This window comes from Syngnathoides biaculeatus, chromosome 7 (assembly GCF_019802595.1).
Source record: "Syngnathoides biaculeatus isolate LvHL_M chromosome 7, ASM1980259v1, whole genome shotgun sequence".
NCBI lineage: Eukaryota > Metazoa > Chordata > Actinopteri > Syngnathiformes > Syngnathidae > Syngnathoides > Syngnathoides biaculeatus.
Genome location: NC_084646.1, coordinates 18,236,867 through 18,252,942, shown reverse-complemented (window position 1 = coordinate 18,252,942; position 16,076 = coordinate 18,236,867). Strand labels below are relative to the sequence as shown.

General features: G+C 39.3%; 1 protein-coding gene across 5 annotated transcripts in view; it reads right to left on the bottom strand.

Moving 5' to 3' along the window:
- The window catches only part of ptprsa (protein tyrosine phosphatase receptor type Sa), a 246,696-nt gene that overhangs the window by 106,108 nt on the left and 124,512 nt on the right, over positions 1–16,076 (bottom strand). For all 5 annotated transcript variants that reach the window (XM_061824188.1, XM_061824191.1, XM_061824193.1 and 2 more), the window contains 2 exons: positions 12,542–12,687; positions 10,336–10,477 (listed from right to left, as the gene is read on the bottom strand). In XM_061824188.1, coding sequence (XP_061680172.1) covers positions 10,336–10,477; positions 12,542–12,687 — 288 coding nt within the window. The remainder of the gene's footprint in view (positions 1–10,335; positions 10,478–12,541; positions 12,688–16,076) is intronic.

Here is a 16,076-nt window from a genome sequence, read left to right as displayed (position 1 = left end):
TGGGAGGAAACCGGAGTGCCCAAAGAAAACCCATGCGGGCACGGGGAGAACATGCAAACTCCGCATAAGCAGGGCCGGGATTTGATCCCTCTGAACTATGAGGCCAACGCTGTCGCCCATTGCGACACCATGCCACCAAAGTGATATAATTTCTTCTTCTTTTCCTTTCGGCTTGTCCCGTTAGGGGTCGCCACAGCGTGTTTATCTTTTCAAAAGTGATATAATTTACAAGAGTGAAATTCCATTTTTAGATTTTATTTAAAATAAAATAATAATACTATAATAATAAGAAGAAAAACGATTGTCATTATAAAGGTACTGGGTAGCAAAACAGCATGCAATAGATTTGCTGCAACCAGTGTTCAGACCCCAGATAGAGTACATACTTATCAGAATGAAAAATATTTGTATTAAAAAAATTTATTGAAACTTTGCTCAATGATTCAAGGTGCAGACATGAGGTTAGGTGATTACAACACTGGTGAAACACTAAATAGACAAAGTGGATATGTCGGGTTCTGGCCAAAAACAACAACAAAAAAAAAAAAGCAGTGCACAATTTCAAATGGAATTGCAGTTTGCAGCACATTTTAAAGAGGAAGATCGACACAAGCTTGACCCCAAAAAATTAAAATAAATCGACATTACATCTGTCGGCTGGCAAAGCAATATGATGTTTTTTTTAATTTGGCATTTATTACATTAGGCCAAAGTACTTGTCAAATGTAAATGTTTGTAAACCCCCTTCCACAAATGGCTTGGTAAAATAATCAAATTATTTAACAATAATCTTCAACCTATCTCAAAAATACTGTACCTCTCTCAGTTCAGTAACCAGACAAATGATCCATTTATCTGGACTTTGTAGCCAATGACAACCCAGTCGAATAACCAGAACTGCCTCTTCTTCAATTCACTCGCTCTTGCTCATCTCTTCATCATTCTCTTTTTCCCCTCTACCAAGGGGGCTTTTTACTGGCTCTGGCTAGATGTATGGGTCACCAGGGTTACTCTGCTTGAACGGGAATTATATAAAATTGATGACGAAAGCTCAGAAGTCAGCCACCTTGTTTTAGGGGCTGCCTTCACTTATCTCGCTCCATTTGTACTGCCTTTTCATGTACTCCACCCTTCGCCTGTTGTCCTTCCACCCCATCTTATGTTTCCATTGTTAGCTTCCAATCACACGAGACAACAGAATTTCAGGTTCCACAGATCAACGCATTCAGATGCATGGAACCATATCTCTGCATAATACTAGATATTTTGGTGATGTGCCAGTGTTGTGTAAGGAAGTACATGAACTTTACGATGTAATATTATGTATAGTAATAATTATAAATAATGAATATAAACAAGCAAGTATGCATACATTACCAATCTGACCAAAACTGCACTGCTTGGTGAAAACTGTTAAACTGAGCAGTAAGCACTTTTGTCTTCTAAATGCATAAATAATGCATCCCTGACACAACAATTCCAATTAGTACGATTTGATACTCATGACTGCAAAGTTTATAACAGCACGAGTGGTCTTTGAAGAAAAATAATGCATCCTAGCTTTGAAATGGCAATAACGCCATGCAGTTCAAGGTAAGTAATTGAATCATTGAGCCAAATACCACACTCTAATAGATATTTATGGTAAGTGCATTTTGTACTTGTGCACTTATGTTACATTATTATAGATACACTAACAGGCACAAAGAGACAGCAGGCTGTTGCAACAGCGCGGATTCTCTGTCTCTTATTTCTCTCTCTTTATTGTATTCTTTTCCATGTTTAGTTTTTCTAAGGGTTTTTTAATTTAATTCCACTTTTGTTATCCAGAAAGGGATATCTTGTGTTATTCGAATGATACTGGAAAAAAAAAAAACTCTTCCAGATTCTCCCAGTCTTTCACCCACTGGTGGGCTTCACGCCACATTGTGCTTGGCTCAAACGCTGATTGTTGAATTTTGATCCCACCGGGCCTGATCCCTGTCACTACGGCACCGTCAAGCCGCACAGAGCACAATCAAAGAGTCAGGAAGTCAAATACTGTACATGCACAGCATTAATATTTTTGGAGGATATATTTTGCAGAAAAACTACCCACACGGACATGTGACTGCAAACCACATCACATTACGGTACATACAGGACTGTAATCTGATATTTGATTTCTTCTTTTTCTTTCAAATGTCTTTTTTTAAGAAGGGACTAATTTCCATTTCCACTGTACTACATAAATTATTTAAGACTGCTGAAATATTCCAAATTACATTTTTTGAAAATCAACTTGTGAAAAACAATAACATGGAGCATACTAACTTTATTATTCTGACTTCATAAAAAAAGAGAAAAAGGCAGTTTAACACCTATTGCACTTAGATTTGTAAAAGTCTCAGAGAGAAAAAAAACATTTTCGAAATGCACAGTAAAACTTGTGACCAACGTTAACCTTGTTTTCAATGATTAGTGATCCTACTTTTAACCGTTTTCTTGTGACAGATTCCTTATTTCTTCTTCTGAAAAGTTTGTATTCATTTTTATAATATTTATGTTGTAATTCTCCTACTGTATGTCACCCTTGTACATACTTTCAAATTTAAAAGGAATATTCAGACCATACGGTGGAATGGTGGATCATCTGTAAAGTGTTGGCCTTACAGTTCTGAGGTCAAGGGTTCGATTCCGGCTCTGCCTGAGTGGAGTTTGACTGTTCTCCCTGTGCCTGCGTTGTTTTTCTCCAGGCACTCCAGTTTCCTCCCACATCCCAAAAACATGCATGTTGTCTGTCTCCATGTGCCCTGCGATTGGCTAGCAACCAGGTCAGGGTGTACCCCGCCTCCTGCCCATTGACAGCTGGGATGGACTCCAGCACTCCCGCAACCATTGTGAGGATAAGCGACTAAGAAAATGGATCGTTGGATGGATGGATGGATAGTCACATCATACACATTCTGTAGATGTGTGTCAATCTCTGTGCAGTATGGCCAATGGACCTTTCCGACTGGCGATGTTCATCTCCGACCCCCTTAGCTACAGTTGCCATCTCCCACAATCTTCCAAAATGGCGACTGAATAGAACAGGTTTGAAGTGGATTCTCTATCATTGCGGTATGTTTTTTGCCAAATGTGCCAGATTTGTCCAAGAGTGTTCTACAGAGAGGTCTCAAATATTTCACGCAAAGATATGTGGAATTAAGATTTTGGATGGAGCAGGACGCAATGTCACAGTTATAGCGAAACATTGGCAATGGTAGCAAAAAAGTTTGATGCCTCACAAACTTCATATTGAAATAAGTGATAAAATACTGAAATTGTACTGTGCATGTAAAGCAGGGTGAGTACTTTTTACTTGGAAAGATTACGAGTAATATCATTGTAGTCTTAATAAGTGAGTGGGTGTATTCATTTCACTTGGCACGTAATGGAATCCAGTGCTCTGCCTTAAAAGTCCGATGTGATACAAATAGGCACATAGACTTTTCTCTTGCATGACATAGCGCATTTACGTATCCCTAACCCGGCATAAAATATAACACACTTCGTTCAGCAGGTCAATGATATGCTAACAAAGTGAAAGTTGTTCTCCTGCAATGTATAAAGCACTGATAATAATTAAATCCAATTCAGAGAAGTTACTTCTCCCTCACTTACCTTCGAACATACAGCTTTGTGTTTGTTGATATTGTCCACACTTAATTGAATGTGCGCTCTTCTGCGAGCCTTAATCCATCGTAGACACTTCGTCAACTGTGTTTTAGGCTTTGGAAAATGAACCAATTGGGCCCCTTGTAACCTAGCCTCATATCTTTCATCAGAATTGCATGTTCCCGAAGCGCATTTGAGGACCATTGTGTTCGTAACATTAACTTTTCAAAGCGCACACGACTGATAACAAGCATTGCTTGTGGGACATGACGACAAGAAGGGGGTGTCAAGACACGGGTTAAGACAATGCGGCTATTTGATTGGCTATTATTGCACAAGTGATTGACAGGTCAGAAAGGTCCATTACCTGACAAAGGGAGAGTGGTTAGTTTAGTTTACATTAGTCCCACAAAGACTTGAACACAAGTTTCCTTTGCCTTGATGTCTTTTCTGGATGGGTGTAATAAAAATATCTCACTTTCATTTTGCCACCATGACCCCCGGCATTTATTTGACCGTATTGAGAGCCATTCCAGCATATTTTCCACTTGTTCCCTTCTTGTTACTTTTTATATATAAAATTCTCTTTTCAAACTGTGCGTCTTTTGTCCAGTTTCAAAACCATAGGAACCTCCTCTTGTGGACAAATGGGTAAGTTGTCAGAGCTTTTAAGATCCATCATTTTAATCTATCGCCATAACGTGTGTGTGTCATCGGCAAACTACCTCAGAATCCTTAAAAAAAAGTCGTACTCCACCTTTAGAAGTCAGTCACTTCAATATCATGCCACGGTGGCACATCAAACTTATTCTTCAGTGCCTCTCTAAACACAAATGCGCACAAAATAAACAACCATTCACAGCAGCTGTTGGCATGCTTATTTGCACACGCTAGGCAAACAATAAACCAGGTCTCTCATGTTCCCTCAACCACAGAAATGTGCACGTATGCGCACACCTTCCCCGATGTGCCTAATTAGCTTTTTCAGCAATCCAACAATACCCTCCAATCACATCGTTCTCAAAAAGTAAAATTTGAAAGTTATTCAAATATTCGACACAAGAACCCGCAACCCCCCCCCCCCCCCCCCCCCGACACACACCCACACAAAAAGAAAACGAGCAAAATAGGGCACTCGAGAATACTTTTGTAGGCTTCACACTAAGAGTAAAATTTCAGGTAACTCCATTGTAGTTTACAATGCAAGTACACCATTAGTATCATTTTATAAAAGCAATACAGCCTACTTCCAGTTTGCTATTCACAGATAGCCTTGTCATGTTTTCTTTCTGTGGTATCTATCCTTAGCAATTTTTTAAAAATATTCACCTTTGGCAGTTTTTGTGCCCACTGTAACACACTAAGAGGGTAAAAGATGGCAGTAAATCCCATTGTAATACAAAAGTAGTTATTGGTTCCAAGGTCACATGTTAAAATGATATATTTTGACTGTGAGACTAAGATCTTCATATAATGTTTGTATGTAGGCCTAAGTTTAGCCTGGGTTGTTGGGAATATGTCTTTGTGTCCTGATATAATATAGTATATAGTATCAAAAATTAGCTTGTTTAATATTAGACATAATATAGACAGATGTTTGAGGCCACCAAACCTCAAGATACCATTCTTAATAAATGTCAGATTTTTCCAACCTATTTGTGCAAGTTATTTATTTCTAGCTAACAAGCACAAATTAAAAAGGGTGCAAAACAAAAATGGTAAAGGCAATATAATTGTATTGTTATTATTAATTGTTATTTTAGTTGTTATTGTTATTATTAAAGGTTTTATATTCTTATGAGCACTATCCAAATCCCGAGTGCCAAAGTAGTAATCTCACAAACAGAAGATTACAATGCAAAACCTGGATACTGTCCAGCAAAATATATTTACCTATTCCTACTCCACCCAGTGAGAAATTGCCCTACACACGGGAGAAGAGGGAGGCTAAAAATATATTTAAGGAATCAGTGCGGTGGATAAAAACCAAGCTTGGAACTTGGCATGCAGGGAGAGAAAGCTCTGGAAAGACTTTAGAGAGATGGTGATGAGAGACTGTGAGAGGGGTGATTGGTTCCACCTGGTTGGGAGTGGTAAACCAAAATATGCCTCACTTGAGAACCTGTGTGCTACATTACACAGCTTTTGCAATTTCGAAAATATGAAAATGACTCAAACTTCCATCAATCACAGCTTTCCCTCCTTAGGAACTCTTGGGGGAAAATTCACGAGGCGACAGACTGCAGCATATGGTCTAAGACAAATACACATGTCGATAGTATTATTCTAGAAAAGTTGCCACACTTATGGCCCTCTTACATGTATAAAAAAAAAAGAAGCAAGAGATCCTATAACAAACCAATAAGACAGAAAAATACAGCTCAATCTACATGTTCACTCAGCTTTCAAGAGGATGCCTCGTTTGCTTGTTGGCCCTCCTTCCAATTACTCCCAGAGGAGTATGCGTAGCCAGATGGCTGCTATCTTGGCTATTCAGCTAAGGTTTTGGAGAAGCACAGACAAAATCCCAGTCAAAGATAGTTGCACATGCCCTCACCACATACAGAAAACTACAGGACACACAATTAAACAAATGTTTAAAAATTATTGCATATGTATTGCCCTGTGATTGGCTGGCTACTGGTTCAGGGGGCCCAAAGACAGCTGGGAAAGGCTCCAGAACTCTGAGACCCTTGTGAGTATAAGCGGCTAAGAAAATGGATAGATGGATATATAATTAGTGATGTAGAAGTTTTCTACCAAATCATTAGCAAATCTTTTTTAGAATTGATAATCCTAAAGATATTTGGTCAAGGAATTGATCATTCAAAGCCTAAACCTCGAAAATAGAAACATACACAACTCTCATTTACGAGGGGATGGACTTCTATCCTTTCACTGCATACGTTGGCACTGAGCGTATTGTATAAATGTGAATGGTGAATGTGAGTAAAAGTAAAAGAATTGACTCTACTGTCCTATTAGTTACAGTATCTGTACATATCTGTATATGGGTATGCGTCACTAACTGGAGTCAAACGTGGGACAACAGTAGACTCTAACTTGATTGTTGGGTACATTACATTGGCTAAAATAAAAAAATAACTAAATAAAACAAACATGCCAAAAACAAGACATTAACTTAGTATGTCGCAATACTCATCCAAACCACGTGTAATTGTTCTGAAACCAATCTAATGTGTTAGGCTTAAGCTACCTGCTTAAGACCATCAAACAAATGTAAATAGACAAATCCATATAACCCAAGTGAAAATGTTGTGAGAAGGGTAGATGAATAACGCATATTTTCCAGAACATAAAATACTTATTTAAAAAAAAAAAAAAAAACGTAACTTGTCACACGAGTCCTCAGCATGTAGGAGAGCTGTACGTGCATATTTGTCCTGGCTATTTAGTACAATATGATGACTTTAAAAATGGACAGACATGTGTAACTGTTAAGAATGTTCAAATGATACTTGAAACATTGCCTCTCCAGAAAATAATATTTTTAGGATGGCTAAAATACACAATTTAGCACTCAGATCCCGAGTCTCGCTGCTCTACTAAATGAGTTAGCCAGGCATGGTGGTGTATTATGATTTTTACTATGCTATGACCATACATACAGAATATGGATGTGCACAGACCACTGCCTCCAAAATACCCAGCCAAACCAGCCATCTTGACATCCCAGAACACGGTGGCCCACTTTAATGTCGATGTGTCCCATGCGGCTTGTCCCATGTCCCATAATCCGCTTTGCTCTTGTTCCTAGAGCCAATATTCATTGCTTTTCCACCTCACCTATTCCACATTGCCCCCATTCGTCCCCCTTCATCTCCATCCAAGCCGTCATTTTATTTTCCTACTGTTGCTTATCTGGTTTACTGCACTTGAGTCTCTCTTCACCTTCTCTCCCTGCCCCAAACCTTTGTTTCCTCCATCATGACTTCCTAGGATGTTACATTTCAGTGCATTCCTTAATATGGCTGTAGCGTCTATTTGTCGCCTGTCTTTCACAATGGATGTTTTTCTCTGTTGTATTTTGATGTGCTAATGCCATCGAAAAATAATTCAAAAAATATCCATCCATCCATTTTCTGTACTGCATTTACTTTGACCCTTTCACAGGTGTGCTGCATTTTATTGCAGCTCAATGCGGGCAGGAGGCGGGCTACACCCTTAACTGGTCACCAGACAATCGCAGGGCACATTTGAACAAACAACCATTCGCACTCACATTCACACCTACGGGCAATTTAGAGTCTTCAATCAACCTACCATGCATGGAAACCGGAGTAGCGTAAGAAAACCGACGCAGGCATGGGGAGAACATGCAAACTCTACACAGAAGAGGCCAGATTTCAAACCCCAGTCCTCAGAACTGTGAGGCAGATGTGGTATCAAGTCACCCACTTTTCCACCTTAATGAAATACATACTGTGTTATTATTGGTATTTTCCTATTATGCATAGATGTTTTTTTTTATATACATTTGATTTGATCTGCCGCCCAAAAGGAAGACACAGTGTATTATATTCTGAATATTTTTTTAAGGCTACTGCAAAATAAAAAGGAGAATGTGAGCACTCAGACAAGGGAACTTAAAGCTACAGGAGGTAAAATGAGCTGTTTGCATGTCGCACACCGAGAGAGACAATCGAGCCCTTTTCAAATGGAAATTAAAGGGAACAACCACACCCTCAACAACACTCTTTCCTTCTGTGCTTTTTCTTGCCTGAGCAGGAAATGTTTGTCTTTTGAAATCCGAGGAAACTTTGTAAAGATGATTACACTCACTCCTCAGTTTTCGTATGCTCCTATGGATTGCCCTTCATTTGCCCTGTGCCTACTCCTACAGATACAGGCTTCAAGTTGAAATCGCAACTCGTGTTTCCATTGTTTTTCCATAATCAGTCCACCCTGTGCCCAATATATTTCTGAACTATGGTATGGTTGTCCAGGAAATACAAAATCCTATTCCAGAGTTTGTCTTTTTTCATGATTTGACACTTACATAAGTGACAAAATACACAAACTGTCAAAAAGTGTGAACATCCATGCCCTTTCACAGGCAGTAACCCCGCAGCATTAGCACCGCTCAAACTATTAAGAAGAACATCCAACAACAGCAACAACAACAACAAAACACACACAGACATTATTTTTAGTATTCTGGGCAAGCCTGGCCCAAACCTCCCCACACACATCCCACCTCATCCCTCTGACAGCCAGCAGGGCCTACCATGTGCATTGTCAGCCAACTATAGCTGCGCTTCATCCAGTCCATGGCAGATGGTAGCGGGAGAGAACAGATAAGACGTGGTGTACTTGCGTGTGTGTGTGTATGTGTGTGTGTGCGCACAACAAGAAAAATGTGTGTGATCGTGCAATGTCTTCTTCTAAGAACATATGGTAGAAGGTAAAAAGAAACTTACACCTACAGGAGGTATTCAGTGAAATAAATCTTAGCTTTCCAGGACCTGCTAATCTAGTACCACTTTAATGTTCCATATCTTTGTCTTATCAACATCTTTCTGACAGAACAGAAAGCTCAGAACCAGAACAATGGTTAAGAACCGTTTCTACGGCAATGTTATTATGCCTTAAGGTAGATTATGGAGTACCACCCCCCCCCCTGCTACAGAGTTCTTCAAATATGTTCTTGCTGACTGATGTCCAATAATGTATAAAATTGATGACCTTTTTAAAATGTGAAATTCATAACCCTTCTGTTAACACAGAAAAGCTACTTGTCTTGTTATTATTATTAATTTTATACTTCTGGCGCTAAATACATCCATTCAAATGATCCATCCATCCATTTTTTTTCACCACTTAGCCTCACAAGGGTCGAAGGAAGTGCTGGAGCCTATCCCAGCTGTCAACGGGCATGAGGCAGGGTACACCCTGAACCGGTTGCCAGCCAATCGCAGGACACATTGAGACAAACCAACGTACTCACAATCACACCTTGGGCCAATTTCGGGTGTCCAATCAGTGTTGCATGTTTTTGGAATGTGAGAGGAAAACGGAGTGCCAGGGGGAAACGCACACGGGCATGGGGAGAACATGCAAACTCCACATAGGTGGGGCGGGGATTGAACCCGGGACCTCAGAACTGTGAGGCCTAATCACCGTGCCGCCTTTTAAAATTATTATTTGTTATATTTTGTTTTGTTCTTGGAAAAAGTCATTGAACATGGTCAACGTTAATTGGGACATGGTATTTTATTTTTCAATACATTATATACTTGATGAACAAGGGAACTGTTTCAACAAAAGATTTCCAGCCTTCAGTTAACTACTGTAAATATTGTCACGTATCAAAGATGATTTTTTTTTCAGCACATTGATTACATTACGCTCACTGTATCATTAAAGTATGCTCTTGTTGCAAAATCTCGAGATAATATTGGACTCTGGGTTGTACTTCCTCTCTGAAGTAAAATGGCTCAAATGAGAAGTTGTAATCATATGCAACCATTTGAAGGCTGGTCACAGTTGGAATTTTGTTCAACGTGTGATTTGGTCCTTCAGCCTAAAAGATTCCCTCTCTCCGTGACAAATGCACTGCAAAAACTCACAAGGTAAGATATTCTCATAAAAACGCTTTGAGAGCTCACTGATGTCCACTTTGTGATTTATGATGTGCTTCCCCCTCTGCACACTCTTTCATAGAGCAGGACTCACCTCGAATGATCGACAGCTTGGCATTGACTGTGATCTCGCCCTCGCTGTTCTCCGCCACACATTCATAGATGTTCTCATCACGCGGGGCACGGAGGGGCTGAATTCGAAGCACTGCACCAGCTCCTTCGTCAAATTCAATGTTCTGTCATGCAAAAGGTAGAAAACGTTGTTAGATGAACGTGGGATTTGGAATTCAAATAAAAAAACACTTGAAAATCTGAAATTCTCATTTGAATGGTTTGGGACAGGACTGTGTAACGTAAACGAAGCCAAGCGGTTCATATCTATATCGTCCATTATGAGTCTCTGAGCAGGATTCTGCAATCATCAATCAATTTCCGCAAAACTTCAAAAAGGTATTCGACATGGCCCCAAGAAGAACTCATTAATTGTTGGCACAACATTAGTGTACTTCGGCGTATAGAAGCAAATGTACAAATAAATAAATATAAAGAATCTAAATATAGAAGAAGTCAATATAAAAGAACTCTGCTGAAAATGCTTGCCATTCCTAAAAGTATTGGTATATATTTTGTGAAACACTTGAAATAAAATCCACACTGTATTCTCCAAAGGCATTTTACACGTTGTTATATTTCACATCTGGTCTGTCACTGTCCAAATACCGCTTGACCTTACTGCAAATGTAATACATTAAAATCTATATATTTATTTTTATAACCCTTTTACAACACAATGCAACAGGGGTTTCTTGTATTGTGTTGACTTTTCCCACAATGGCTCCATAGGCCAGCTCAGATAATTGTTCTGTAGCAGTGGGGGTCTTTGGCATGTCCGGCCCCGCAGGACATCGTGGTTGTGGGGGGGTTTGTTAACATGCACCAAAATGTTAAAAACTTATATTAAATGGTTTTCTATTGTGATCATGACATCCAAATCATTTCAGTTTGTATGGACGTTGGGGGTGGCAAACCTTGCGGAAGGCGTCAGAAGTGAACCTTCCACGGATTCAATCTAGGACAACTCCTGTCTGGTAATATGGTCTGTAACCTTAACAAAGGTTTTATATTCCTCAGCTTCCTTCAGCTTTTTATGCAAGCAGCTCTTCTTCAAACGTTTTTTCCAATCATATTTCTCATTCATTTTTCAAGCTGTAATGGTGACAGGTTGAGCTGGTCAGACAGAAAGTACACCTGACAGCAAAAAACGACTATTTTTCCAAAGGTGGGTTATCTTTGAAGCAAAGAGGGGCTTCCTGCAGAGATGTCAGGGTTGAAGCTAAACTTTAAGATATAAATATGCGTCTTGAGCAGCCTGCTGCTTCATTGCTACATCTCAGGGCTGAGCAGCTAATTAGGCAAAAACACTGCAGAGCAGAGCATCACGATCAATATCAAAGCATGTGTCTTGAGGCTGGAAACAGTAAAAAAAAAACAAAAAAAACATAATACTTCAAAAACCCTTCAAATATTTTTTTTTATTGCATGCTAAATGCAGGAAGAGAAGTGTCCGTTTTGGCAGGCTCCTTCATGCCCTTGGCTTTGTTTTTCCACTTACCAAGCAGCCAAAAAGGGAGACTACAACTTTTTTTTTTTTTTTTTTTTGGTCCTTTACTGAAAAGCTGAGTCTCCCCGATGATGTTGTCGTTTTTGCTTTTTAGCTCTTTCCCATGTGATTTCCTTGACGCTGCACTCTGTGAACATCCATCTCCACACACTGCAGTTGTTAATGACCTAACTTTTTAACTAAAAGACGCTAAGCATCAATTGAGACTTTGGGTGATTCCATCTGGAAGGTCTGTTTAAATCTGAACAACTGACATAAGAATAACATGCCCAAGGCTCATTTGCATAGGCACAGCTGAAGAGAGATTGGTGGAGGTTGCGGAGCATGGGGTTTAGCGAATGTGACATCAGTACTTCTCGTGTACTGAGAACATTTTTAAAAGAGTGGTAAGCCATCTTGTGGGGAATGTCCCTTAGCAGTTAAGAGATGCATTTCCATTTAAATCAGAAAGAAGTTGTGTAGACCTATTTCTGAAAATGTATGTGTCAAGAGTAGAATGTTTCTAGGCAGTTCACGTTCTGGTTAGAATCACTTTCCTCACGAAACACTGATGTGGGTTGAAAGTTAAACAAGCGGTCAGAAGGAATGTCGGATACAGATATTTCCTTTTGGAGTTGGTGATGTAGAGTTGCGAGATAGAGGCCGTTACGAAGAATAAAGTCTCTGTCAATTGACTCACCTCTATACGCTGCGAGTTGACCTTTTTGCCTTTCTTATTCCAGCTAACCCTTGGCTTGGGGTCACCTGTCGCCTGGCAGACAAAGGACACCGCACCCCCAGAGACACCTATCTGGTCAACGGGGACTTTTGTAAACCGTGGAGGTGCTGGAGACAAAGAAGCAAAGAAGAAACATAAGCACAATTGCTTTACCTTCCACCTACCCACTTATAATAATAATACATTTTATTTATTTTACTCTTTACATTTTAAAGAAATCGAAAGTGTTACACATATATGCCCACAAACCTCTTAAAAGATACAAAGGTAGTTATACATTACTCTTTGTCAAAAAAACCCACATGAGCAAAGCATCTTCTTGTAGCCACACCGTTTACATTCTATATCAGACACCTACATGATTCAAGATGAACAGTTTAGTAAACGAGAAAGTGACTAAGAAACATAATCCCTATAGAGTAGATGCAGTAGAAAACCTACCCTAATTCATGGTATAGTTGTGATTTAAATTGATCGAAATAGTATTGAGAGTAGGCTGCAGCTGTAGGGAATTTACACATGGAGTGGTCATTACTCTTCATGGGAAAATGAGGCTAAACATATCTGGAGGTTGGAATGGACAAGTGATTCATTCCACTCTGTCGTTAGAGCACACAACAGTTTCCGAAAGCTCTCTCATTTATTCCCTTGATGGACGAAAGTGATGAATCTCTGCCAACCATTCAACTGGCTGATGTATGTCTAGCTGCACACTTTCTGTATTTTGGTACCCAAACACTGCGGTGTCTAAGGATGAAGAATAAGTAAGACCTTATATTTACTAGGAACAAATGTTATACACGAGTTGCTTTCATTGTAATGAACCAATATTAAAGTTGTATTCTCAATCTTAAATAAAATGATAATCTGAAGCAAAAAAGTCTTAATAAAAGACCATGGAAATGTGTACTGTCATGATGACCATGCATTGTATGACCATGCATCTTTTTGAATGTGAGCAGAAACTGGACTAAGTGGCAAAAACTCACAGAGGCTTGGGGAGAAATTACACACTGGAGAGGCAAGTTTTGAACTTGGGACCTCAGAACTGTGAGGCTGTCCTGCTTGCCAGTCATCCACCATGCCAGTGATAAGTAATATTGCTTCACGAAAAATTGGACCAAGTGAGGGATGTTTTTTTTAAAGATTTTTACCAATTCACCAAGCATTATAGGGAATCTCTTCAGACACTACAATGACAAACTTTGCACTCTGTCAGACATCTTTAAAAAAATGCAACTGTTTTACATCCCGTAGAGAATATTTAAAGAAACGGGTCCAAACAGTTGGTGGAAGGTGTCTGGTGTTCTATGCAACAGAAGAGCCTCCGCTAGGATGAAGGGCAAAGTCTATAAAACAGTGGTGAGGCCGGGCATGTTGTACAGATTAGAGACGGTGGCACTGAAAAAACGACAGGAAGCAGAACTAGAGGTAGCAGAAATGAAGATGCTGAGGTTCTCGCTTGGAGTGAACAGGTTGGATTGGGTTAGAATTGAGCTCATTAGAGGGAGAGCCAAAGTTGGATGTTTTGGAGACATGGTGAGAGAGAGCAGACTTAGGTGTTTTGGACATGTTCAGAGGCGAGAGAGTGAGTATATTGGTAAAAGGGTGCTGAGGATGGCTCTGCCCGGCAAAAGAGCGAGAGGAAGACCATAGAAAAGGTTGATAGATGTTGTGATGGAGGACATGAGGACAGTGGGTGTTTGAGAAGAATATGCACAAAATAGGCTTAGATGGAAAAAGATGACACACAGTGGCGACCCCCAACGTGACAAGATGAAAAGACAAAAGGAAAAGAAGAAGAAGAAGAGAATATTAAAAAAAAATGAACTGTAACCTAGATAACGACCTGAAAATAATGGTTTCAATCTGAAGGATTTGGTTTTTTTGTTTTGTTTGACTGACATTTGAAATTCTGTTGAGCTGCGGGGTCTACTGAGAAAAAGGAAGGACCAACAACTTTGGTGACCTACAGCTGTGGCTCCGCTTAAGGCAAATCCTATTTGATTAGTTTCCCCTGGTCCATTTGACATTTCCAACCGGACAATTTCCCTCCACATGGGATGGGAAGGTAAACAATAAATACATCTACTATAGATGCTTGCCAGTATGAGTTCAACTGTTGAAAATGTAAAAGTTTAATTTTGTACACAACGTCACCTTGACTTGTCTTTATTGTTTGTCACTACTACTGACTCCATGAGCTCATTTCATTAATGCTTATCAATCATTTTTTTCTTTTCCACATACAGATTGTATTCAGTGCACATATTTCTCTTAGACAATTACTTTGGTTTGTCTTGTGTTATTACATGAGCGCTTAAATAAAATTAACCTTCCCCAAACAGTTCTTCCTCGACACTTTGCTTCGAAGGTTATCCTGCCAGCGAACACTGGATTCAGACTGATTTTTTTTTCTCCTCAAATAGGAGCCTCACTATACTTAAGTACTTGAAGGGAGGAAAAGGTCAGCTCATGAAAACAAAATTGCACATGACAGTTTCAAAACTTTAAAAAAAATGTAATGCAATGTTTAATGCACTGGTGGAAGCATTACTTCCTCCATTACTAGTAGAGGTTCTCAGCCAGTACAAGATGAACCCCTTAATTTGGCAATTTAATTTAGAGATTGTTTTTTGTTGAATTTGATCAAGAAACCATTTTTTTTTTATTATTCATTGCTTTTATGAATTTCATATGTTACAAAATCACTGTTCAAAATCTCCACCAGACCTACCTTGTACTAGGACAACACAATTGCTTAAATGTTAATAGTTTATGACACGATGAAATTAACCTGATCGTCTGCGGTTTTTAATATTAAAATGTGGGCTCTGCTGCACTTTGTCAACCAATAGCCAACTACGATGGGGAGTACATATGGTTAAAGCTTCATTAAGATGCCTAAATAACAAGCGAGCGCACCCCGGCTGCAGCGAGAGCCCAAAAGTAAATAGAGAGGGAAATCACAACCTGCTGAGTTATTTGCAACCATGACGGGCGCATGCTCAAGCAGAATAAGTTGATGCGTAAAGCCTAATGTTATTGCTCTTTATGTCTCAACTGTATTTGTTTTCACTAAGTTGCAGTTCATGATTGCTCTCTTAACTATAATGGGATTCCCCCCACCACACCCCAGTTAGCATATGGAAATTAATTAAATTCTCAGGTATATTATATTTTTCATGATCATTTATTCTTTGTTCTACTGTTACTCTGAAAACTGTTGACATATTATCTTGATTATGATTACAATATTGATTGTGATTATCATTTTGGCAGTAATCGTACTCCTACTATTATCTACTATATCCATAGGTTGTACTATCCTGTTGTTTGCTTGTAATCTTAATTCAAGGTCTCCCTCCACTATCGTACCAAGGTCGACATTCAAAGGAGAATTTCACCAAGTCGTATAGGTTTCCTGACCAAAGTCGTCTTCTCCAAAAATGCTACAATAAAAACACGCAACTTGGCTTTATCTCCTTGGCAGGGG